The sequence below is a fragment of the Girardinichthys multiradiatus genome, chromosome 19 (genome assembly GCF_021462225.1).
Source record: "Girardinichthys multiradiatus isolate DD_20200921_A chromosome 19, DD_fGirMul_XY1, whole genome shotgun sequence".
NCBI classification, from domain to species: Eukaryota; Metazoa; Chordata; class Actinopteri; order Cyprinodontiformes; family Goodeidae; genus Girardinichthys; species Girardinichthys multiradiatus.
In genome coordinates this window covers 5,129,851-5,156,028 of record NC_061811.1, presented here as the reverse complement: position 1 = coordinate 5,156,028, position 26,178 = coordinate 5,129,851, and the positions used below count along the sequence as shown (strand labels likewise).

At 40.1% G+C, this 26,178-nt stretch overlaps 1 protein-coding gene across 2 annotated transcripts in view; it reads left to right on the top strand.

Moving 5' to 3' along the window:
• Positions 1-26,178, top strand: part of LOC124885093 (doublecortin domain-containing protein 2C) — a 58,107-nt gene that overhangs the window by 14,443 nt on the left and 17,486 nt on the right. The window contains exons 8-12 of one of the 2 annotated variants that reach the window (XM_047393292.1): positions 2,993-3,093; positions 5,110-5,232; positions 8,963-9,035; positions 13,558-13,613; positions 17,494-17,626. In XM_047393292.1, the coding sequence (XP_047249248.1) occupies positions 2,993-3,093; positions 5,110-5,232; positions 8,963-9,035; positions 13,558-13,574 (314 nt within the window). In that variant the 3' untranslated portion in view covers positions 13,575-13,613; positions 17,494-17,626. Of the gene's footprint in view, positions 1-2,992; positions 3,094-5,109; positions 5,233-8,962; positions 9,036-13,557; positions 13,614-17,493; positions 17,627-26,178 lie in introns of those variants that run through there. The other variant, XM_047393293.1, reaches the window with a different exon arrangement.

Genomic DNA, 26,178 nt, shown 5'->3' with positions numbered 1-26,178 from the left:
ATTTATATTATGTATCATTTTTGCACATGTCGAGATGACTGTGTATCATTATACTTTCCTGTTTGTGTGAGTAAGAAGATACCTGTCTAGTGTGCTGAGAGAATAAAAATTCTATAATTTCTTTGCATTCTCAGCCTGTTCTGTGAGTCCAAACAGAAGATATCGCATTGCTCTTTGAAATTAACATGACTTTTCGTGGTGAATATTAAACAGAACAAGACTTCAAATGCTGTCAAGGGGGCTTAAATCATAGATGAATTCAATCAGACCATCTTTTTGGAAATGAATCCAAAAAGTCTTGTTAGGGAAATAAAATGCTTTCACTTTTTTAGGATGTGCAAATTATAATGATGAACTGTTGATTATACTAAGAAGGAAATAAGAAGTAAATATGCTTGTTCACTTTGTTTATGCAGATGTTGTTTCAGAGGACTATCATCATGGTAAAAATACTAATTATACCTTCCTGTAATTTGAAGGTTTTGTTGAAAATTGTAATTAAGAATTTAAAAATGAAAAACAAAATAAAAAGAGCAGAAAGTTGCCACAGTCCAAAGGAGTAAAGTTCAATAGACAGCGTTCCAAAAATGTTTTCCCCAAATGTTATTTTATGCAGAAAGAGCAAAGGCCTTGAAATTAACCTCCATCACATTTGGTTTGATCTTAAATGAGACTTAAAAAAAAAACAGGTCACGTAAAAATGTACAAAATCACGTTTTTTAAGCTAAATGTAGTATATTGGATCTCTTTCTCTGCCAAACTAACATAGTAAATAAAATCCAATAATTCATTTTGATGTGGCATCAATTAAGATCAGACTGGAATTTCAATATAAATTAATAATTTGTCACATCAATGTTTTCAGTTATAACAGAAGAGAGCCGAGGTCACCTTAACAACCTGTGAGATTTGTCTTCTCGGATATAAAGTTTCATGGTGGTTTTTAGGGTTTCTACGGTTGGCATAACTAACTAAATTTCCATTTCCAGACTTAATGAGAGATTTTAGACTTGTTTCTGCTGGTGATGATTAAAATCAAATATTTTAAAATTCTAAACTGAAAATGTTATTCTTGCATTCATATGTTAGAATTTTCAAGCCATCCTCAAATTTTTTTTCTTTAACTTTATCTTAAAATTACATCACACAATGCTTGTCTTTTATAAAAAAACATGTGTTGATGTTATAATAATAAGAATAACAACGAACAGTTTTTTAATCAACATTATATTCTAGAAATTATACACACATGGAGTTTTCAAAATGTATTTTAAAAATGAACAGAATATAACTTTTACCTAACTTATGTTTGACTCCTGTTAAAACTTAAAATATACACATTTTTGTAAAGACCAAATTTTTGCAGATTAAAATAAAGATGCCATGTACTGTATGTGTTGCTTGACTCTAAATATTGAAGGAAAAACGAGGAAAGTTAGTAAAAATCTTCTTGGACAAGTTAGAGTCCCCTAGAGATAATGATCCATGGATGCAGGAAACAGAAGTAGAGCTTCAGTCTGTGGTTCAGTATGGTGAAGGTTGAATCCTGCCATGGACCAGGTGCCCTGTGTCCAATAATAGAGACACTGAAGTTATCAAAGGAATAATAAAGTCAGAGCACTGCCAAAGCATGAAGACTAAAACTTATTATACAGTGTCAGAACAGTAAGCATGGGTTGAAAGCCAGCAGGACCAGCTTTAACATGCTAGCAATGGCACAAGGAATGGAGGCAACAGTGAGCTCTGACTCAATTTCCATTCAAACCGCTGGAAGGATGAAAACTGCCCGTTCTGAAGAGGACTTAGCAAACCCAAAAGAACTTAAACATATTTAATTGCAACTTAAGAAACCTGGAATTATCTCATAAACTTTATAAGGCAACCTTAGAGATCCATCCATCCATTCATTGGTAATCTGGTTTTTCCAACTTTGTTTTTGAAAGTTGGCCACTTTTAGAGATATTTGACAGAAGAAATTTCTAAAAACATATGAATTTAAGAATTTTAAAGTGTTTTTATCATTTGACAAGAAAAAACATGTTTAAACTCTGCAGCATACATTCTCGACCAATACTTCAGGGTTGTCAGTAATTCTCACCATGACTGTAGTCCGGCTAATTCTCAGTATTTAAAGCCCGCCATGTTTTTTATTTTCTCCAAAAATAAAAAATGTAAAGATAAAATTTTGGGGCCTAAATTGTCTGAAACTCATTGGGTGGAAATTGTTCTATTTTCCATGAATAATACCATAATGGTTTACTATTATCCCATAATTTCTCTTGTGTATCTTTCTCCTTTTAAAACTCCCAGAGTTAGGGAGCTAAATTTAGCATTTTCCTTGTTACTAATTCATCCGTCCAGACCCTTAGAAAGATGCAACAGCTCTTTAACACAACGACAGCTCTGGTAAAAGATCAGAGGCGTATGTTATTCTTTCATCACGTTGTTTGTGTGAAGCAGATATAAAATAACCCTCGACTAAAAAACAATGAAAAGTAAACACACTTTGAGCAAATCTCAAGCTAAAAGTATTGTTCTGTACATTCTAAAAACCGTGGTTATTTATTATTAAAATGAAATCATCTAAGGCAGTTCAGCAGTGTGTTTCATTATTAAATTTACACCCTGTATCAGTTTTAGCACCTGCTGCCAGAAAAGAAATGTGTTTACAGTAGAAAACTGCATAATGTTACAGAATGAACTATATCTCAAATAAATCAGGAACATTGTCTGCAGAAGGATTCTAGACAGAAGATTCACGACGGCGGCATATCTGTTGCCCTCTGTGGTCCTTCCTCCACTGAGACCACTCTAAATAAATAAATGGCTCAACAGGAGCATTGATCTGTGAAGTTGAGCAGGAGAGGAAAAAGAAGGGGATGAGACAGTGAGAGATGAAGGGGGAAAACAGTGATGGAGGGACGAAGAGAGCAGCAGAATGAGAAGGCAGATGCCAGTAGATGAAGTAATTGTGATTAATCCCTTTCCTCAGCCAACAGCATATTTACTGCAAAAAACCAAAGACATGAGATGCAGGGAGCGATGGAGGTGCACGAAGACCCCTATCTGAAGGTGGACCTGCCGATTGATCAGGTGAAACATAATCACATCTAATGAGCTCTTTAGCATTCAGTTTGTGAACAGCTTGGTTTGTTTATCTGACATGGGATTTAGCATTGATTCCTAAAGACAAAAATGTTGGCACAGATAACACACACATACAGGCTTTGAGAAGGAAAGTTAGACATGTGTTGAATTATCTACCCTGACAGTATGTCATGAACTGTAAAAGTATGTTTTTAGTTTATGTAGTCAGAAGATAATTCATCATTATGACAAGCTGTTTATGTTCTCCCCGTTAAGCTTTACCTTCCCTGGTGTTTTTCATCTACAAACAGATTCAAGACTGCCTGATTTGATTTTATGTTTACACTAAGACTCACTAGAACATGCTACATAAACATAAATATTACAAAATCAGTACAGCTCCACAGAGGAGTGCTGCATGACATGCAAAAACATACCCATCAATTTTTGTTTCACATTTTGTCACATTACAGCCACAAACCTCTATTTATGCTATTTTCATTTCATGTGTTAGACCAATTCATACTGGTGCATAATTCTAAAGTGGAAGGAAAATGACCCACAGTTTTCAAAATGCCTTACAATAAAAATTTTAAAAGTGTGGCAAGCATTTGTCTTTCACTCTGATGCCCTCGGAAAAAAAAAATCAGTGCAACCAGTTGTCTTTAGCAACAAACTTATTACAGGTCCATCTGGGTGTGACTGCTGAACAAACGGCATCATGAAGACCAAGGAACACAGCAGACAGGTCAGGGGAAAAGTTGTGGAGAGTTTCAAACCACGGTTAGGTTATAAGAAAACATTCCAAACTTTGAACATCTCCCAGTGTTCTGTTTAATCCATCATCAAAACATGGAAAGAAGATGGTCCAACTGCACATCTACTAAGAAATGGATGTCCACCTAAACTAACAAGCCGCGCAAGGACAGCATTAATCAGAGAAGCAGCCAAGAGGCCCATGGTAACTCTGGAGGAGCTGCAGAAATCCATAGTTCAGATAAGGCAAAGGTGGCTTCTAGAGAAGAATTGTAAGAAGAAATTTTTGAAACAAAACCATTAGAAGTCCCATTTGGAATTTGCCCCGAGCCATGTAGGGGACACAGCAAGCATATGGAAGAAGGTGCTCTGGTCAAATGAGACCAAAGTTGACCTTTTTGGACTTCATTCAAAACACTATATGTGGCAGAAAACTAATACTGCAAATCACCGTAAACACATCATCTCCACTGTGAAACATGATGTGGCAGCATCATGATGTGGTAATGCTTTTATAGAAACATCTTAATGGAAAAGTAGTGAGAAGAAAGAAAGTTATAAGAATTCCCATTGATGCAGCAAACATGTGGAAGAAGGTTCTTTAGCAAAACTAACACTGCACATCGGCCAAAATATAACATCCACACTCTGAAACCTGGTAGTGGCTGCATCATGCTATGGGGACACTTTATGTCAGCAAGAACAGAGAAGCTGGTCATAGTTGAAGATGGATGGATGTAAATACCGGAAGAAGAACTAGAGTCTGCTAACGACTTTAGACTGGGGTGCAGGTTCACCTTCCAGGAGGAAGAAAAAAATAGCCAGAGCTACAATGAAGTGGTTTAGAAGCATATTCATGTGTTAGAATGGCCTAGTCAAAGTCTAGACCTAAATCCAATTGAGAATCTGCAGCAAGACTTAAAAAGGGATGTTCACTGATGTTCTTCCTCCAGTCTGACTCAGCTTGAGCTGTTTTGCAAAGAATAATGGTGAGAAAGTTGGAGACATACCTCAAAAGACTTGCAGCTGGAACTGCAGTGAAAGGTGGTCCCACAAACTACTTCAAGTCCACTTGTAAATGTTTTAAAAGCCACGTGTCATTTTCCTTCCACTTTAATAACTACACTGTTTGTCTATTACGTGAAATGATGATACAATATATACAACATATTGATAAATACATTTCCATTACATTTAAGGGTTAGGAATAGTGTTGCAAGGCTGTGTGGATACCATGAATGCTCTTATGTTTTCCCCTCTGAGCAGGTTGAAGCCAAGATAGTTGAAGAAGAGCATGAAGACACCATCTGTTCTGCAAACAGGAAGGGCTTCCTTAAGGATTCAGACGTGACGTGTCTGCAGAACATTGCTGCAGGCTCCAGGAAAGATGTGAGTATTCTTTATAAGTTTTATGTAGTTCTGTCTCACATTCAGTTCATTTTCACTTCATTATTATACCCAATTTTCTCATTTGCTCTGGAATTAGGTCTCATGAAAATGGTCTAACCTGCAATCATGGTAATCATCATTTCCCTAATTGTGTGAGGGTCACGCAGACCTGTTCCCAGCTACCATGTTTCCTTTAATGTGTGCATAACCTGTTTATTTTGCCTTAGTGGCTCTCTCTGTGTATTATTACCGGAAAATCTATTCTTAAGGACAAGGGAAGTCAGCAGAGTGCACCTGTGACAGTCATATTAGATTCTGAGAGTCAAATATGTTTTTATGATTGCTGAGAGCTTAGATGTAACCACAGAAAGGTTTTATACTATATACATTCACTACATCGACGTATTCATGGAAAAGGTAAAAGCCCATCATAATGTGCCTGATTTTTGTCTTTTGTTATGGTTATTGTGCACGGTCACGGTGATGAAGCACGACTGAGCCGAGCATGCAGATGTTTTTCCACAGATCTCTGCTTCCCAGAAATTACACTCATTTAAATACACTTATTTTACCCTAATAATCCTCAAGGGACAGCAGCACAGGGCTGCGGAGCTGTGATGGATGCACACAATAGTTGGGTGATATTACTATTCCCTGCAATTTCATTCGGCTTTGAAAATGAGAAGATATTGAGTCTTATTTAAGCAATCAATAACCTTGAACAGTTCTTTGTAATGAAAACTATAATTTCAAGCAGTGGCAATTACACCGCAGGGGGATGTTTTGGTGAGGTGATGATTTTTGCTGCTGTATGCGCTTTTGCAATAAAGATATTCTGTTTGGGATAATTATTGACTTCTGGGGGCCAGTTATGACCCTGGCTAAAGACCTCATCAATACCTTAATTCATTACTTATTTCTTTTAGTCTGACAACATTGTTGCTAATTTAGATTGGCTCAGACAATGACCATTAAGTTGTAGAAAATAATAATAATAATAATAATGCCTGGACAGACTCAGCGACCTTTTGCGAGATTTATCTTTCCTGGCAAATTTTATTTGGCCTTTTGACTAATTTAGTCAGACATAAATGAGATGGTGGGCTAGCTGAGAGGTACCTGAAGGCTGTTCTTCAGGACACATCTTACTGCACCTTACAAACGGATTTTTACCCCTTAAATTGTTTTCACATTTTGTCATGTTACAACCATAAACGTGTTTTCATTTTATCAGGATTTTATGTAACAAACCAACACGTAACGTAGTATCGCATAATTGTGAAGTGCAAAGAAAAGGATACATGGTTTTAAAATTTTTTTAATAATGAATCAAACTTCTGAAAAGTCTGGCATGAATTTGTATTCAGCCCCACTGAGTCTTTGTATAACCATCTTTCATTCCAGCTGCAAGCTGATAAGTCTTGACCTGCTTTGAACACTTAGAGGCTGGGATTTATGCTCATTCATCTTTGCAAAACATCTAAAGCTCAGTCAGATTTGATGGAGAGGATCTGTAAGCATCAATGTTCAAGTCTTGCTACCGATAACAGATTTGTGTTACCTAAGCTGTGGATTTCTGCAGCTCTTCCAAAGTTACAATGGACCTTGTGAATGCTTCTCTGATTAATGCTCTCCTTGCCCAGCCTGACAGTTTAGGTTTGAAGTGCATGTCTAGTTAGATCTACAGGTGGTTCATATTCATTCCATGTTCAGATGATGGATTCAACAGATCTCTGTGAGATGTTTAAAGCTTGGCATATTGTACCCTGCTTTAAACTTCTCTACAATTTTCTCCTGGGCTTGACTGCAGTCTTCCTTGGTTTTCATGGTGCTAGTTGTTCTCTAATGTTCTCTAACAAACCTCTGAGGCCTTCACTGTAGAGCTGGATTGATACTGATATTAATTTACACACAGCTGGCTTATTAATCAGGTGAAATCAGTAGAAAAAAATCATGTTTCACAGTAATGGGCTACTTTGTGCTGGTCTGTCACATAAAATCTATTAGTTTGTGTTTGATACCTGATAAAATGTTATTGTTTTCCAAGGCACTTTGTGTATCAGGGATTTATTGTACAGTAAAATGACCTGAATCATGTAAAGACTTTTTATCAGAAGACTTACAACCTATAAGTGGATTTTGAAAAAGAAACTATGCTAATTTTTTGTTGGGAATTAAAATGTATCTTACATAGCAGACCCACAGTAACAGTTGTTAAGGTTAGACCTAACTTATGGCAGAGTCTAATTATCTTTCATACATACAATACTTTCCTCTTGTCCCTTTGAGGCTAAACAGACTGTCACCGTCTTATCATCAGCAACCCTATCATTTAAAGAGCTGTGAATAATAATGAGGCCTAACTGAAAAGCTATGACTCATGCTTTCGGCTGAGTTCTGACAGATTTCCTCCCACCCCGCCGCTCGTATACGCTCACGAAATGCCCATGTACTCCACATATGTGCTTGTATATAGTAGATATTGATGACCAAATTCAATTACATGATTACATTTTCAGCCATAGCTTTAAATGATTTATTGCATTGAATTTAAATGCATTTCCAGACAGTGCCCTGGTGAAGCGCTCAGCATTCTTGTGATATTGACCTGCGTGGTCTGGGCCAAATAAAGAATGAGATTCAGCGTCTCTGCCAAGCCAAGATGTCCACTGAGAGTTAGAGCAGGCTATATCGGTGACAGAGAGCAAAAAAAATGACGGGCCTGAGCTTGATGCACATTTATCAAGGCCTTTCTTATAATCACCTGACGGGCTGTTGTTGGGCTCTCTGAAGGTTGCCTTTGGAGGGTAGTCTGTTAAAGTGGGGATTGATTTCCTGACGTCTGACTGTGTTGGAGATGTCATACACTTTGAGGAAATGTGGACAAGGGTAGGTTTGCACCTTCCTTTGCAGCATAATGTTTACAACTATCATTTGTTTTGGTTAAACAATATTGGCTGGTTCGTCAACCAGTCAGCTAAGCATTTTTCTTAATTAATATTGTTAGAAATGCCAATAAAGCTAGAGATGTTTGATCAATTGTCCTCCTCTTCTTAGACATTTTGTGATAAAGAAATCGAACCAATATTGACCAAGACATTGATCCATTCCTGTTCTTTTCCAATGCAAGTCCATTTCATTTGTTTTTCATCTGGTTTTCCATGCTCCTAATCCCCTGAAGCTTAGGGTAGCCATTACAAAGGCCTCAGTGTCCCCATGCAAGGTCAGCCATGATCAACTCCAGACAATGTCACCGCCTTGCTTTCCCAGAGACTCCTCTGGGTTTGTAAGGACCTTCTGCATTATACCATTCAATTACTGTTCATTAGACAGTGTACAACCATTAATCAGACTGAGATGATCTGTCAATCCTCAATCGGGAACAGCCAACCGGGAAAATTATTCTGGCTTCCCGTCTAGTTCAGTATTTTAGTGGTAAGAGGAGGAAGATACATTGGGGTGCACTGAAGCATTCAATAGAGAGATATTCAAGGCTGTGTTGGTAGTCAAGTCTCAGTTTGTTTCCAAGTGCAGTTTTGCTGTTCCTACAGCCCTGTCTTTGAATTTCAAGAAACATAGGTTTGTCCCAGATTTACTGCATAAGTGGGAGAGTATTAGGAATCTGATATATCACTAAAAGGGGAGAAGTCTGACAGATTTACTGATTAGAGCTGCATATGCATGGAATATGACCAGATGATGATATGAGAAACTGATTTATGTTTTCCAGGAGGGGCAGGAAGAGAGGGAGGCGTCTCACGGACTCGGCAGAATACGGTCACGTATGTCCCACTTTTTCAAGGGTAGGTTCATCAGAGCATAAAGCCTAGGAGCAGCTCCAGTGGCAGGGCCCGTGTTTCCCTCCACAGAACCTAATGCACCCATAAAGAGACCACTAATACACACAGCATTACCAGACCCTCCCTTGCATTGCATGTCAGATGATCTGCAACTACCTCAACATCTGGGAGAACTTTACACAAGGCTTTATGGGGACCATCTGTTTAACTTGCATTTGATGTTTCTCCCTTCCTTATCTCAGATGACTTACTGTTGTATTAAAGGAACCTGTACATAAAAGTTTGCCATGTTTAGAGCCTGGTATATTTCTCAATCGACTCTATTTTCAGTTTTTTGTTATTTGGAAATACAGCCATAACCTCAGAAAATACAAAAACAAATTTTCAGATGATGATTTCATTCATAAGGTGGAAAGTTATTCAAACCATACTTTTTCTATGCAAAATACATTTTCTTCCCCCTAAACCCAATTACTGGTTGTGCCACTGTACCCATAATTAGTGTTTTACCTTAGTCTGGAGGGATTCTGGCTTAGTCTTCTTTGAGGACATGTATTTATTTTACCCACAGTTAAGCATTTTTGAGCATCAACATCCTGTCTTAGCTCATGCCACATCATTTTCATTAGGTTTAAGTCCAAACATTGACTAGACCTCTCCATAACCTTCCTTTCTTAGCCACTGCAAGGGAGAGATGCTTCTTCAGGTGGTTTGGTTCCGTCAAATGTGAGAACTTGTCCAGGTTCCTAAGGAGCAACAACCCCAGACCATGCATGATGTTCTTTTTCTGTAATGCCGTGTTCGTTTTATAACCACACCATTCTAAATGTTCCACTTTTGTCTTGTTCAGCCCACATGTTCTGTTGGGTCAGCAGTGGTTGTGGCCTTCGAATTCTTCCATGGAGGCCATTTTGTGTTTGTTGTTCTGGGTTCTTCTGTGACCTCCTAAAGGAGTGGTTAATAAGCCCTGGAGTCATTTTGGGAGGCTGGCCACTTCTGGGATGGCTCACTACTGTTTCATGTTTGACATTTGTGGATATTAGTTCTCACTGTGGTTCACTGGAGTGTTTGTTTCTCATCTGTTCTTGAGGTTCTTTATATCTAGGCATCATGTATTACTTTTTGAGAACAGACTTTTAGATTCTAACAGTTTGACAGTAATCAAATCTGGGTATGCCTTGTAAAACTGGGATTTCTCACTGTTAATAGATGATTTAAATGCGTGGGGATGGCAGGTTACTCATTAAATGAAATCATCATTTGCAAACTGTAATTTATATTTACCCAGGTTCTGTTTGCCTGATGTTAAAATGTGTTTGATGTTCTGAAATATATAAGAGTGACAATAAACTAAAACAGAGAAAAAATCTGTAAGGGGATGAATATTTTTTCATAGCACTGTATGAATGTTTTTGTTTTTTACAGCAAATGGATTTTTTTTCTCTCCATGATTTGTTATTTGTAATAGAACTGCATGGTGTTGCTTTTATATAACTGATCTAGAGCGAAGCACATCCGAAAAAAAAAAAATCTACGTTTGAAGGAAGAACTAGTATTAATGCAAACCCATCGTTCTGCTTTCCTAGGAACTGTGCCTTTCTGTGGGTGAGGCCAATTTTATCCCAATTACCTTTCAAAACACAGGCTTTATTTGCTGGACTCACTTTATGGTTTCCAAGCATCCCTGAATGTCCCTTGTGAGAATACCAGTGGTTGTTAAATGGAGCTGGATGTGAAACCCTGCTGGTGGTTATCACTGTCTGCCCTTCAATCCGAGGTTCACTCTGTTGGTGTGACACCAGGAATCATTGCATCCTGTGCTATCTGGCAGGCTTCCTTCCCTCTGCGCATCATCCATGCTATCAAAACATGCAGAGGTGCACCAAGGTGAAAACAGACAGCAGTGTGTATTAAATATTTCCCAGTCATTCTGTTTACATGCTATGCAGTCATTCATGCTATTTGTGTAAATTGATTGTGTTATTGACATCAGGTTGAGATACTGCCCTGTGAGCTCTGGTGCTGGTCATGATTTCCCAGCAGGATATCAATGGGCACTGTAGGGGGCATTTCAAATTAATCAGAACATATTATTGCTTGCAGAACCGAGGTGCACATACAGGTCCTTCTCAAAATATTAGCATATTGTGATAAAGTTCATTATTTTCCATAATGTCATGATGAAAATTTAACATTCATATATTTTAGATTCATTGCACACTAACTGAAATATTTCAGGTCTTTTATTGTCTTAATACGGATGATTTTGGCATACAGCTCATAAAAACCCAAAATTCCTATCTCGCAAAATTAGCATATCATTAAAAGGGTCTCTAAACGAGCTATAAACCTAATCATCTGAATCAACGAGTTAACTCTAAACACCTGCAAAAGATTCCTGAGGCCTTTAAAACTCCCAGCCTGGTTCATCACTCAAAACCCCAATCATGGGTAAGACTGCCGACCTGACTGCTGTCCAGAAGGCCACTATTGACACCCTCAAGCAAGAGGGTAAGACACAGAAAGACATTTCTGAACGAATAGGCTGTTCCCAGAGTGCTGTATCAAGGCACCTCAGTGGGAAGTCTGTGGGAAGGAAAAAGTGTGGCAGAAAACGCTGCACAACGAGAAGAGGTGACCGGACCCTGAGGAAGATTGTGGAGAAGGGCCGATTCCAGACCTTGGGGGACCTGCGGAAGCAGTGGACTGAGTCTGGAGTAGAAACATCCAGAGCCACCGTGCACAGGCGTGTGCAGGAAATGGGCTACAGGTGCCGCATTCCCCAGGTCAAGCCACTTTTGAACCAGAAACAGCGGCAGAAGCGCCTGACCTGGGCTACAGAGAAGCAGCACTGGACTGTTGCTCAGTGGTCCAAAGTACTTTTTTCGGATGAAAGCAAATTCTGCATGTCATTCGGAAATCAAGGTGCCAGAGTCTGGAGGAAGACTGGGGAGAAGGAAATGCCAAATTGCCAGAAGTCCAGTGTCAAGTACCCACAGTCAGTGATGGTCTGGGGTGCCGTGTCAGCTGCTGGTGTTGGTCCACTGTGTTTTATCAAGGGCAGGGTCAATGCAGCTAGCTATCAGGAGATTTTGGAGCACTTCATGCTTCCATCTGCTGAAAAGCTTTATGGAGATGAAGATTTCATTTTTCAGCACGACCTGGCACCTGCTCACAGTGCCAAAACCACTGGTAAATGGTTTACTGACCATGGTATCACTGTGCTCAATTGGCCTGCCAACTCTCCTGACCTGAACCCCATAGAGAATCTGTGGGATATTGTGAAGAGAACGTTGAGAGACTCAAGACCCAACACTCTGGATGAGCTAAAGGCCGCTATCGAAGCATCCTGGGCCTCCATAAGACCTCAGCAGTGCCACAGGCTGATTGCCTCCATGCCACGCCGCATTGAAGCAGTCATTTCTGCAAAAGGATTCCCGACCAAGTATTGAGTGCATAACTGTACATGATTATTTGAAGGTTGACGTTTTTTGTATTAAAAACACATTTCCTTTATTGGTCGGATGAAATATGCTAATTTTGTGAGATAGGAATTTTGGGTTTTCATGAGCTGTATGCCAAAATCATCCATATTAAGACAATAAAAGACCTGAAATATTTCAGTTAGTGTGCAATGAATCTAAAATATATGAATGTTAAATTTTCATCATGACATTATGGAAAATAATGAACTTTATCACAATATGCTAATATTTTGAGAAGGACCTGTACTAATTTTTCTGTCAATATCACATTATATTGTTGCTTTTTAGCATCTGAAGGGTTTTGCATCATTCATGCCTCTTGTCTACATAGTGGATCTGCAGATGACAAAAACACAAAGCTCAACTGGAAGTTCAGAGCTGATGTCAAAGGAAATGCAACTTGCTACCTGCTTGGCATCATAACACCAATGTCTAGATCATATTTTACTCTCAGGATGAAAGCGGTAGAACTTTGTAAATCTACCATCAAGGTTTTGGGCCTGCCTTTTCATATGCTTTGCCCGAGGAGCAGTCCACCAGTAAGAGCAATACAATCCTGCTCTTTCAGTTTGGCAGAGATTCTCCTTCAAAAGTTATTGGCACCAGGTACAATGGCCTTATAATTTATGGGAACTGTAAAGGCCTCTGACAGAAGTTGTAAAGCATCTTGACTGATTGGGTAGATGTGAGATGTGTGCCGTTATGGCATATTGTTGCCCGAATGCGTTCGCGACATGCAGATAGTTCCACGACTTCCTCTGTCACAGATAAATTACTCCACACAGTCAAATTAAGTTGTTGTAAATCACCTGGTGGACCCGAGAGCAGTCCCGAGTGACGACCTTTACGCCTCTTTGACTTTAACTCTTATTTATGTTAATCACATCTGTATTATACTGACAATAAAACTCTGTCATAAAAAAAAAAAAACAGACATGGAGAGCTTGATATTAAAAACAAGTCTTAATAAGTCTACTGGTGAGGACTTTATTTTAAAATGTTTTTCTGATCCATTTTCCGTTTATTCTGTCTCTTTTCAGGATTAATGAAATTTTGACGTTTTTTGTTTCGGTCAACGCATCCTTGAGTTTAAAAGGTATGTAAAATATCATTTTTGTTAGTAAGTCGCTCATCAGTTTACATTTTAGTCTAAAATATCCCACATATAATGAGCTGCAGACAACACTCAGCAGTTCTCAAACATTAAATGAAGCCACAACATACGTGTACAAAGCTCTGTAAATGAAAACAAAATCCACAAGATATTTCCATATAGAAAGTAAAACTCATATATTAAATCATTTCTATTGTACACAGAGTGATTTATTTCAAGCATTTATTTCTGGTAATTATGGCTCACCACTGATAAAAACTCAAAATTTGCTTTCCTAGAAAATCTGAATATTTGATGTTATGATGATGTGTATTTGTGTTTATGGTTCTCACTTGATTTTGTGTTACTTTCTGTTATATATTATAGTCAGTAAGGGTGCTTAATTCATTCTTTTGAGCTGAGCTTCTTAGTTCTTTCCTGTGTTTTTCTCTTTGGACATGGGGTTCCTTACCTTGTTGTTTTTCCTTATCTTTTTGTTTTATGAGATCCTTTCGTGTCCTGTTTGGTTTTTCTGTCTGTTTCTGCTGGGTTCTTCCTCAGCTGCTCTGCTTTGCTCTTATTAGTTGCTCCTGGTTCTCATGCCTCTCATCTACTCTCAGTAGTTTTTTCCTTGCCGGATTCTCTTCTGTATATTCTTTACTCCTGGTTCTCATATAGTCTCCAATTCTCTGTAACTCCGGGATGTTGTTCTTTTATATTCAAAATTCCACATCAGTCTACTTGCTCCTCCCATTCAAGCCTCTGTAGATGAATTCATTTGACAAAAAAATTATATTTATGGTCATGTTATGCCTTACATAATCATGGGGAGGACTGCTTGACAATTGACAATTGTCTGGCAGACAATCACTTACTGAATCAATGCTGCAATTACATACAGCTTGGAACCAGTACTTCAAGATCCACCACACAGAGATATTTCCAGGACAAGGCCTACTAATGATCCAAAGTCCTCTTTTCAGATCAAAGTAAAATGTGCTCTTCATTTGGAAATCAAGGTCCCAGAGGTGGAGAGGCAAAGAGTCCACGTTGCTTGAGGTCCACTGGGACGTTTCCACAGTCTAATTATTTGGGGAGCCATGGCATCTGCTGGTGTTGGTCCACTGGGTTTTATTAAGTCCAAAGTCAGGACAGCCATCTACATGGACATTTCTGAGCACTTCATTCATCCCTCTGCTGACAAGCTTTATGGAGATGCTGATTTCATTTTCCAGTAGGACTTGGTACCAGCCCACACTGCAAAAGGTACCAAAAGCTGGTTCAGTGACTATGCTATCACTGTGTGATCTAAACCCAATAGAGAATCTATGGAGTATTGTGAAGAAGAAAAGAAAAGACACTAGATCCAACAATGAAGATGACCTCTAGGCCGCTTTCAAAGCAACCTTGTCAGGTTTTGGAGGTAGGACCAATGTGCAGTGAAGGCTGCCAGGAGACGGCAAATGAAGGTAAGTGCAAATTTTAATCAGTGAGCCAGGCAGGGAAACCAGGAACATACAAGACCAAACCAGACCAGAACAGAGAGTCATTAGACATTAACAGGAACGAGGACAATGACGAGGGTAAGACGAGGACATCAATGATGAGGATCCAGCAGGGAACAATGAAACGAAAAATAAAATGTATCCAAAAGAGGGCCAGGAAAACAAAAACAAAGACCAAATGTCCTTTGGCAAGAACCAAAACAAAACAAAGTTCGGGCGGGCGACCTGGAGGTCGTCCCTTGCAGATCTGAGTCCAGGAAGACGGCCGGGAGGACGACCTGAGGAGGCACAGAGTCCAGGAAGACAGCCGGGAGGATGTCCCGATGAGACCCAGAGTTCAGACGAATGGCGTCGGAACCAGCAGCACCCTTGGAGCAGCCATGAGGAAGCTGGCGGTGGAGCTCAGAAGGCTTGGCACCATGGTGGACCTTAGGAGTCTTGAAACCACGGTGGTGCTCAGGCCAGCCGTGCAGAAAACAGCTCGCCCTCAAGTTCCTCCAGAACAGGAACAGGGCCAGGCAGTGGAAGCAGCTCGGCTTCGAGCTCCTCCCGCCCCGGACCAGGAGCGGGCAGCATCTCCTCCTCGAGCTGCCCCGGAACAGGAGCAGACCCCAGGAGTGACGGCAGACGGCCCACGGCGTTCGGACCTCCATGAATTTGGTCAAACATGGGGCCGATCTCTTCCACGGCCCTCTGCTGCTCCCTTCTTAACAAGCTGGGAATCAGGGGACTCTCAGGGAAAACGTTTCCCCACACCTCCAGCCAGTCCCAAAGCTGATTAACAGTCTTGAGTCTCTGCCAGGGAGAGCTACTGGCAGTCAGGAGGCGCCCGAACAGTTCTTGCCCCTTTTCAAACCCAGTGCTCCATCCTTCCTGCTTGGTCCTTTTCAGGGCTGGATCCTACTGTCATGAATTAGGTTTTGGAGGTAGGACCAATGTGCAGTGAAGGATGCCAGGAGATGACGAATGAAGGTAAGTGCAGATTTTAATATTTCCTTACTCAGTGAGCCAGGCATGGAAACCAGGAACATAAAAGACCAAACCAGACCAGAACAGAGAGTCACCAGATGATAACAGGAACGAGGACAGTGACAAGGTTGAGACGAGGACATTTATGGCAAGGATCCAGCAGGAAACAATGAAAACAAAAAGGCATATAAGCAAAACAGAACAGCAGGTGAACCCAATGAGAAACAAGACCAGACAATCAGGGAAGACTAGGAACATGTGTGATAAACTGAGGGAAAACATAGACCAGACCAGGAAATAAACAAAAACACAAACACAGACACAGGACGGCATGACAAACCTAGGCTTCTTCGATTGGTCTGATGCAATGTTCTGATTTTCTGACAACTACATTTTGGGTCTGCATTAGTTGTGATATATTCATCAAAATTAACTAAAATAAATGCTTGAGTTATATCACTCTGTGTGTAATAAATCTATTAACAGTGATATATGAGTTTCTGTTCTTTGGAATTGATTACCGAAATAAAGTAACCTTTTGATGATATTCTAATTGAATAAGATGTGCCTGTAATTTACTACAATCTTAAAGATTGCAACAACAGAGCTTCTTTCAAAATGTCTCTAAAACAGCATAATGAAAGTAATCACGCTTTAGTAATGAAATGCACTGTTCCTGTTAGTCCACTACATTACCTTCCTTTACATTGTTCTGCTTTATTCTCCCAACAATAGAGTTTTTATTCAGGCAAGGACTGACTATCATCTGTCACTGATAGTCTTTGTTAGCTACAGTAAAGTTAGTGGAAAATGGCTGCTTTCCCTCTCATTCATCATACACATGTCATGAGAGGCCTTCAATTGTTCAGTTCCCAGAAGCAGTAAGCCTCTTTTCCACAGTGAAGAATAATAAGTTCCAAAGGCGGCGTGTCGAAAATGAGCCATTGTGATGTGAAGGAGGCGCCTGCGTGTGATCCCTGCCGCACTCGAGATGACGAGGCCGTATGAAGCGCACCGCTGTCCGGTTACACATTAGCTTTGATTCCCAGTTTGTTCTGCGCGCAGCTTTGAACTGCGCCTCAAGATGAAAGCCAACCTTGTCCACAGTGTGTCCACTGTGGACCAGAACTGTTGCTTCTCTGCTCCAGGCAACATCAGGCCTGTTTTTTACAGTTCTTTACCATGCTGAGAAGAGCATTATACATAATTCATCATACAGTGCATTTTTGTGACAGCACCCTGTCTCAGCTCCATTTAATTTAATGCCTCTTCTTTTCTTCTTCATCTTTTGTTGACTGTGGTCAGTGTAACACAGCACTGAGGTTTGGCAGGCCTTTGATATTAGTGTTTCCTATAGTGAGGGCATCACCACTCAGTATGTATTTTCTCTGTTGCTTTCTGTTTCTCAGTTTCAGAGCTGCAGACACATCGCAGGACTATTAAAGGCCCAACGTCCTTGTTCTCATCTATCTCTGGATGCCAGTTTCTTATAGATGAGACAAAACAGTGCTATGAACCAGATAAAAACATCTTACTTCTTGACAGCTCGCTTTGGATATATGGCTTCTTATTTCAGTGAATTTATTGCATAATTATGTGCGGTTATGAATATTGCATGGAGCCTCACACTGAGAGCATGGTAAGATGCCTAATTGCAGAGTTTAATTATTAAAGAGCAAAGGTCCTGTGCAGGTTTTGGGAAAGGCACTTTTGATAAATTATTTTTTGCTGTTTTTTGATGAATTATTTCAGGGGGCTTGAGTCTAATCAGCAGGCATAGTGGACCGACTAACTGCTCTTCAGAGGGACTTATCATTCCATGGAGAGGAATTACTATGCTGATTAAATCCACAGAAATCAACTAATAACTTAATGTTATTGGAGTGGATCAGAAAATACCCTTTTACACCAGTGCTGGGTAGAAGGAGGGCTGTTGTCTCTGACCTTGGGGCAGAGCTTTAATATCTCGATGAAACAGAAGGGAGGCAAAGCCTGTGATGGTAAAGTAAAGCTCATTTTAAATAGTGTCATGCAGCTTTACTATATAGTACATAAGAAGCGCTGCAAGGAAAAAAGCTACAGAGGTTGACTAAACAAGGAATAACAAACTAGATCTCCCTGAAGAAGCCACTAGGCACAGCTGCTTGCGTAACTATAGTGCTACTGCCACATGCACCACAACCAAAACCCACACAAAATATTCCCATCTCATTATACAAAATACATAGTTCAAACAAACTTAGTATGCAGAATAGTTTAAGGTTTGAATAAAGCAACTTCACCAGTTGTGTTTGGTGCATTTATTCTTCCAACTAACAAAATATAGATGCTGTAAAAAAAAATATTTTTCCCCTTAAAGGTTTCTTTTGTTTTTACCTCTTTGCTACTCTTTATTTTTTCAAACTAATTTTAATACCAAACAAAGATGACATAAGTAAATACAAAAAGCAATGTTTAAATGATGCTTTCATTTATTAAGAGAAAAAAGTTGTATAAACCAAGCTAACTGCCATTTGTGCCAGCCGTGGCAGCAATGACTGCCATCAAGTGTTTGTGATAACTTTTGAGTCATTGTGGAGGAATTGTGACCCCCTCTTCTTTGCAGAGTTGTTTTAATTCAGCCACATTGAAAGGTTTTTGAGCAAGAACTGCAGGTTGGAGGTCATACAACAGCATCTCAATCTGATTTAAGTCTGGGCTTTGACTAGGCTAGTCAAAAACCGTCTGTTTTTTTTGTGAGTCATTCAGATGTCTTGCTCTCCTGGTTTTAATCATTGCCTTGATTAAACTAGAGTGCGCTTGAGCTGAAGATCAAAACGGATGGTCAAACATTCTCCTTTAGGATCTTCACGTCAAGAGCAGATTTTACGGTTCTATCAATTATTGAAAGCCATCCAGGGCCTGAAGTAGTAAAGCAGCCCCAGACAATCACACGACCACCACCATGTTTGACTGTTTTTATGTTATTTATCTGAAATGCTGTTAGTTTTACTCCAGACGTAACAAGATGAACACCTTCCAAAAGGTCTTTCTTTTGTCTTGTTAGTCCAAAGACTATTTTCCCTTTTTTTTCATGATTCATCAAGATGAGATTTGGCAAACGTGCCTTTGTGTTGTTTTTAGTCAACAGTGATTTTGGCCATTTTTGTTCAAATCTATTTCTTATTGCTGAATCATGACTTCTGACCTTAACCGTGGTGCTTTAGGTGTTGTTCTGTGTTCTTTTCTGGCATTATATATGAGTTCTCAAACTTTTGAAGTAATTTTGATAAGTTGACCTCTCCTGGGAAGGTCCACCACATTTCTGTCTGTGGATAATGGTTTTGTGGTTCTCTGCAGTCCAAATTATAAAGAAATTGCTTTGGAACCCTTCCCACACTGATAGATGTTTTTGTTTCTTAAACTTCTTTAGATCAGTGCATGATGTATTGCTTTTTAGCTCTTTATGCCTGCTTCATGACATCAGACAGGTTTTATTCAAGTTACTTCTTCATTGTACCAGTTTGACAGTAATCAGGCCTGGGTCTTGTATTTACCATGTTGTTAGTTTTTTATTTATTTTGTACTTTAAATAATAAAAAAAAACAACTTTATAAGTTAATCTAATAACCATTTTTAAAAGTATTAAATTTTCTATGTTCACTTCTTTAAAAATCTAATTGTTTCACTGCAAACAGCCACAAGTTGACCCACTTAAAGGGAGCCCCAGGTCATCCTGTGACAGGAACGAAACCCAGCTCACTACAACAGTGGGATCAAATGTAGAGCTCTCGTCATTCCACTCTTACAAAATGCATGTGGGTCTAGCACGTATGAAATGAAGTCAAACTGCTTTTCGCAGTCCAGCACCAATATGTAAATAATTGATTAACATTGATGTAAAGATCAAGTAGTTGTTTGTTTGCAGGGCGGGAGCTTGCCCATTTGTCAATACGGAATCATGGCAGACACCGAACAGCTCAGACATCTCATTAAGCATTTGAACAACAGTTTCAGTGTGAAGTTATTGTAAATCATCTGTTCTACATTGCACTGAGGCTTGAAAACGTTTAGGGCCTTCCTTCAGAGTTGTCTGTATTTAAAAACATCCTGATTTTCCAGCTGTGATAAACAGCGCCCTGCAAAAGTACTTTAACCATTTACAGTTTTCCACATTATGTCAGGTTACAGCCAAAAACATCAATGCATGTTATTGGGAATTTATGAGATGAACCACAAATTATTATTGTAACTTTGCATTATTGTAAAGTGGAAAAAAATGAATCTGAAAAGTGTGGTGTGCATTTTTTCTCGACCTCTCTGAGTCAATGCTACTGTATAATTACAGCTGCATGTGTTTATGGGGTTGGTCTCTACCAGTTTTGTCAACTCAAGCTCAGTCAGATTGGATACAGTTTTGTCACTGTTTCTCTATAGGGTTTAGAATCAAACTTTAAATAGGCCATTTTAACACATGAATATGCTTTGATCTGAAACATTATACAGTATTTAAGACTATTATAATTTTGCATATTGTGATACAAATATCCATTTGCACATATTGTTTACTACTCTCTTTTCAATTCAATTCAATTCAATTCAAAAATACTTTATTAATCCCAAAGGGAAATGAAATGTTGTTGTAGCTCATTATGAGGGTTTCTTCAAAGAGCTGTTGTAGATGCTGATGGCTGTGGGCAGGAAGGATCTCCTCTAGCTGTATTTATTCTCCTCCATCACCTCCACTTCTTCTCCCATGATGGAAATAGTCTGAGGCGAATGTGGCTCAGTAGGAAGAGTAGTCGTCTTGCAATCAGAAGGTTGTGGGTTAGATTCCAGCTTCCTCCTGCCATATGTCATATGAGTTCTAGAATTGTGCCGCTCAAGGTGGCAGCAGGTTGGAGTAGCTCTGTTACTTTTGATTCTGATTTATTCTTTTTTGGGAACTATTCCTCTTGTGGTGGATACAGTTGATTTTTTTTGGACGACTGTCCTCTCTGGTGTCAGATGCTGTGCAGCTTGGAAGATATTTCTTAATACTTTCTATTTTTGGACATTTGTTATGATGCATTGCCATGGCAACGGGGTTGTTTCTTACAACCGGGAGCAGCTGATTAATATCTCAAAAGCTCAAATAATACTTCAACTACAACCCCAAATCCCTGATGAGTTCAAAAGGAGACGCCGTGGATGCAGAGCAGGAGCTAAGAGAAGAGAGAGAAGGAGAAAGTTCAAACCATCTCTTCCATCGATTATGATGGGCAATGTGAGATCGTTGGGAAACAAGTTGGACGAACTCCAAGCCCTACAAAGGACCCAGCCAGAGTACCGGGCATGCAGTATCATGTGTTTTACTGAGGCATGGCTGCAGGATCATATCCCCGACTCCAGCGTCTCTCTGCCAGGCTTTTTAACCATACGAGCAGACAGAGATTTAAAGAGGAGCGGCAAATGTAAAGGAGGTGGACTGGCAGTACTTGTGAACAACAGATGGTGTAATCCAGGACATGTAACTGTGAAGTGTCAACTCTGCAGTCCAGATATTGAACTGTTTGCAGTAAGTTTTCGTCCATATTATTTACCCAGAGAGTTCACCAGTGTTATTTTGGCAACAGTTTACGTTCCACCTTCCGCTGTTGCCGACACTGTATGTGATGCCATCAGCTCAGTTGTTGCTAAGCTACAGACACAAAACCCCAATGCTTTTGTGGCAATTTCTGGTGATTTTAACCATGCTTCGCTCTCTGCTACACTTCCAACATTTCAACAGTTTGTCAGCGGCTCTACCAGAGAAAACAAAACATTGGATTTGTTTTATGCAAATGTCAAGGACTCATACATCTCTATAGCAAGACCTCCTCTAGGAAAATCAGATCACAATCTTGTTTTTCTCTGCTCAAAATATAAGCCCCTTGTTCAGAGGAAACCTGTAATAAAGAGGACTGTGAGAAAATGGTCACAGGAAGCTGAAGAAGCTCTGCAAGGTTGCTTTGAGGCGACAGACTGGGACGCACTGTGCCAGCCACATGGAGAGGACATCAATACCATGACTGAGTGTGTAACCGACTATATAAACGTCTGTGTGGATAACATCATCCCCACCAGAACCGTGAGATGCTTCCCCAATAACAAACCTTGGATCACCAGTGACCTGAAGGACCTGCTTAACAAGAAAAAAAGAGCCTTCAGAGAGGGAGACAGAGAATTATTGAGGAGTATACAGAAGCAACTTAAAGTCAAGATAAGAGACAGCAAGGAGGTGTACAAGAAGAAGCTGGAGAGCAAGCTCCAGCAACACAATATCAGAGATGTGTGGACAGGGATGAAGAAGATCACAGGCTTCAAGCAGAAGGATGATCAGACCGATGGAGGTCTGGACAGAGCCAATGAACTGAACACATTCTTCAATAGGTTCAGTTCAGAAACAAGCTTCGCATCCTCCTCTCCTGCTCACAGCCAAAAAGACATCCCACCCTCCTTTGACCCACAGCTGTCCAGTAACACCTCACATTTTTTATCTTCCACCTCAGCCCTAGACCCTTCTACATGTTTGCCATCAACCATATCAGAAGATGCTGATGCTTCCTTTGCTTTCCCCTTCCACCTGTGTGTCTCAAGAAGTCAGGTGAAGAGACAACTGGAGAGACTGAATAGGAATAAGGCTGCAGGTCCAGATCATGTCAGCCCTAGAGTCCTGAAGGGTTGTGCAGAGCAGCTCTGTGGGATTCTGCAGCATCTCTTCAACCTTAGCCTGGCCCAGAAGAAGGTTCCGGTGTTGTGGAAGACCTCCTGTCTTGTTCCGGTACCAAAGAAAACTCACCCATCAGTCCTCAATGACTATAGACCTGTTGCCCTGACATCTCACATCATGAAGGTCCTAGAGAGACTCCTGTTGGCCCACCTGAGTAAGCAAACAGTAAACCATCAGGACCCCCTTCAGTTTGCTTATCGCTGTGGAGTTGGAGTTGAAGATGCCATCATACACCTGCTTCAACAAACCCACTGTCATCTGGACAAAGCCAGTAGCACTGTGAGGATCATGTTCTTTGATTTCTCCAGTGCATTTAATACAATCCAACCTGATTTGATTTGTCAGAAACTCCAGAAGACTCAGGTGGAGGCCTCAACAATCTCCTGGATCAAAGACTACCTGACAAACAGACCACATTTTGTGAGACTGAAGGGTTGTGAGTCTAACCAGGTAGTCAGCAGTGCAGGAGCACCACAGGGGACTGTACTCTCACCATTCCTCTTCACTCTGTACACCTCAGACTTCCAGTACAAGACAGACTCCTGTCATCTGCAGAAATACTCAGATGATTCTGCAGTTGTGGGGTGGATCAGAGATGGACAAGAAGCTGAGTACAGGAAGGTAGTGGACCGCTTTGTGGCATGGTGTGGAAACAATCATCTCATCTTGAACGTGACTAAAACAAAGGAGATGATTGTAGATTTTAAGAGAAACAGGAATAAGTCAAAAACTATTTCTATCATGGGAGAAGAAATGGAGGTGGTGGAGGAGTATAAATACCTCGGTGTTCACCTGGACAACAGACTAGAGTGGAGATGCAACTGTGAAGCCATCTACAAGAAGGGACAGAGCAGACTGTACTTCTTGAGGAAGCTGAGGTCCTTTGGTGTTTTCAGCAAGATGCTGCATATCGTCTATAAGTCTGTTGTGGAAAGTGTGATCTATTCTCCATCATCTGCTGGGGAAGCAGCATCAGAACCAGGGACTTAAAAAAGCTCAACAAGCTGATAAAGAAGGCTGGTTCTGTTCTGGGGATTCCTCTGGAACCTCTGGAGATCATTGTGGAAAGACGGATTCTTCATAAAATGAAGAACATTATGGAGAACCCTGAGCATCCTCTTCATGAGACTGTCCTACAACAACAGAGTGTCTTCAGTCAGAGGCTTCTTCAGATCTGCTGTAAGACGGAGCGCTACAGGAGATCCTTCCTGCCCACAGCATCAGCATCTACAACGGCTCTTTGAGGAAACCTTCATAATATGATCTATAAAAAAATTTAATGTCCCTTTGGGATTAATAAAGTATTTTTGAATTGAATTGAATTGAATTGAATGTCGATGTGCCCCTGGGCAAGGCACTTAACCTCAAGTTGCCTGCCGATCTGCGTATCGGTGTATGAATGTGTGAGTGTGATTGGGTGAATGTGGCTCTAGTGTAAGGTGCTTTGAGTGGTCTGTATGACTGGAAAAGGGTTATATAAGTTCAGTCCATTACTCTCCCTGAGCTTTATGATCTTGGTCACTAAGATCAATATCAGATGTATCATAAACTACAGTGAAAATCCACCCAAGTGGCCAAACATATTGCAGAAATATCATATGCAGCACCTAAACATTTATGGTCTTCTAAATATTTCATTCAGTCAGTAGTTTGTGATTGTAAAAATGCAGACATTGATATTGTGCAAATATTGTGCAATCTTCAGTAAGTCAGTAAGTCGTGCAGCTCTAATTCCATCCTGACCCTGGTTGCGTGTTTGGGGTCGTTGTCCTGCTGGAAGGTGAACCTCAGTCACAACCTGAAGTCTTTAGCAACATTCATTCATTCATTCATTCATTCATTCATTCATTCATTCATTCGCCTTCTATACCGCTTATTCTTTAGTGGGTCACGGGGGCTGGTGCCTATGTCTAGCAGTCTACAGACGAGAGGCAGGGTACACCCTGGGCAGGTTGCCAATCCATTGCAGGGCAACACAGAGACACACAGGACAAACAACCATGCACACACCCATTCACACCTAAGGGGAGTCGAACCCAGGACCTTCTTGCTGCAAGGCAACAGTGCCAACTGTGCCACCGTGCAGTGGACTTGCACTTTAGCAACCTCTAAAAGGTTATTTTTTTATGTTGTCATGTATTTAGCTCTATCTTTTCTTTTTGAGAATAAGTGTCACAACAGCATAATGATCCCACCACCGTGTTTCACTGTGGATATGGTGTGTACATTTAGTTTTTCGACACACATAGTGGTTTGTATATTTATATATATGGCCTCATCTGACCAGAGCATCTTCTTATGTCCTCTACATGACTCGAGGCAAGCAGAAAGCAGGACCTTTTTGGGCGTTCTTTCAACAATTGTCATGTCTTTTACTACTCTTTTACTACAGAAGGCCTCTTGGCTGCTTCACTGATTGGTGTTCTCCTAGCCCAGCCTGTCAGTTCAGGCAGATGGCCATTTCCTGGTTGGCCAATCCTCTTTGCATGTTCAGATAATGGACTGTACAGAGCTTTGTTAGATGTAGTTTTAGAAAGTAACCTTGCTTTAAACCTCTCCACAACGTTGTTCTCTAATGTCCTCTAAAGAACATCTGAGGCCAGAAACAGAACAGCTGCATTTAACCTTTAGATTTAACTACATACAGGTGGACTTTGTTTATTAATTAGGTGTCTTCTAAAGCAAATAGTTCAAAACATGTATTCTGTTTACTAATTACGACTAAAAGTTGGCTAAGCAATTTTGCACATCCCACCTTTTATATTTTTATTTGTAAAACAAATATTTAAATGCAATTTTCCTTCCCCTTCACAATTACACACTCCTTTGTCTTGGTCTATCACATCTTTCACATCTTTATAAAATACATAGATGTTTATGGTTGTAATGTGGAATATGTGGAAAAGTTCATGAAGTATGAATACTTTTACAGAACATCTGTACCTGCAGCTAAGGTAGGCAGTTTCTTTCAGAACGCTCAAAATAATGGTTGGGTACCATTTTAAACCAATTCTTCACCTGCAGAACTTAGTAGCTACCCAGCAGTCTGGCAATCATATTCTACTGAACAGCTTTGTGCAGCTTAACAGCTTTTGAAACAGTGCAGCACTCAGCGACACACACCGGTGGCTGTAAGCCATACAGCATTTTCCATTACTTTTTGTGTTTTCAACTAAAATGAAAACAGTTAAAGGTCATTTTAAACAGCGGAACTGCATGTCTTAAAAACCTGTATTGTGCCTCCTAGCAGACAAGATGGGAAGGTGGTGTTATAAAAAGACTTTTCATTCATGACTGACATCATCCAGAGCTACTAGGAGGCCACTTTCCCCCACTCTCCCTCTTCCAGCTTTGCAGCTACCCA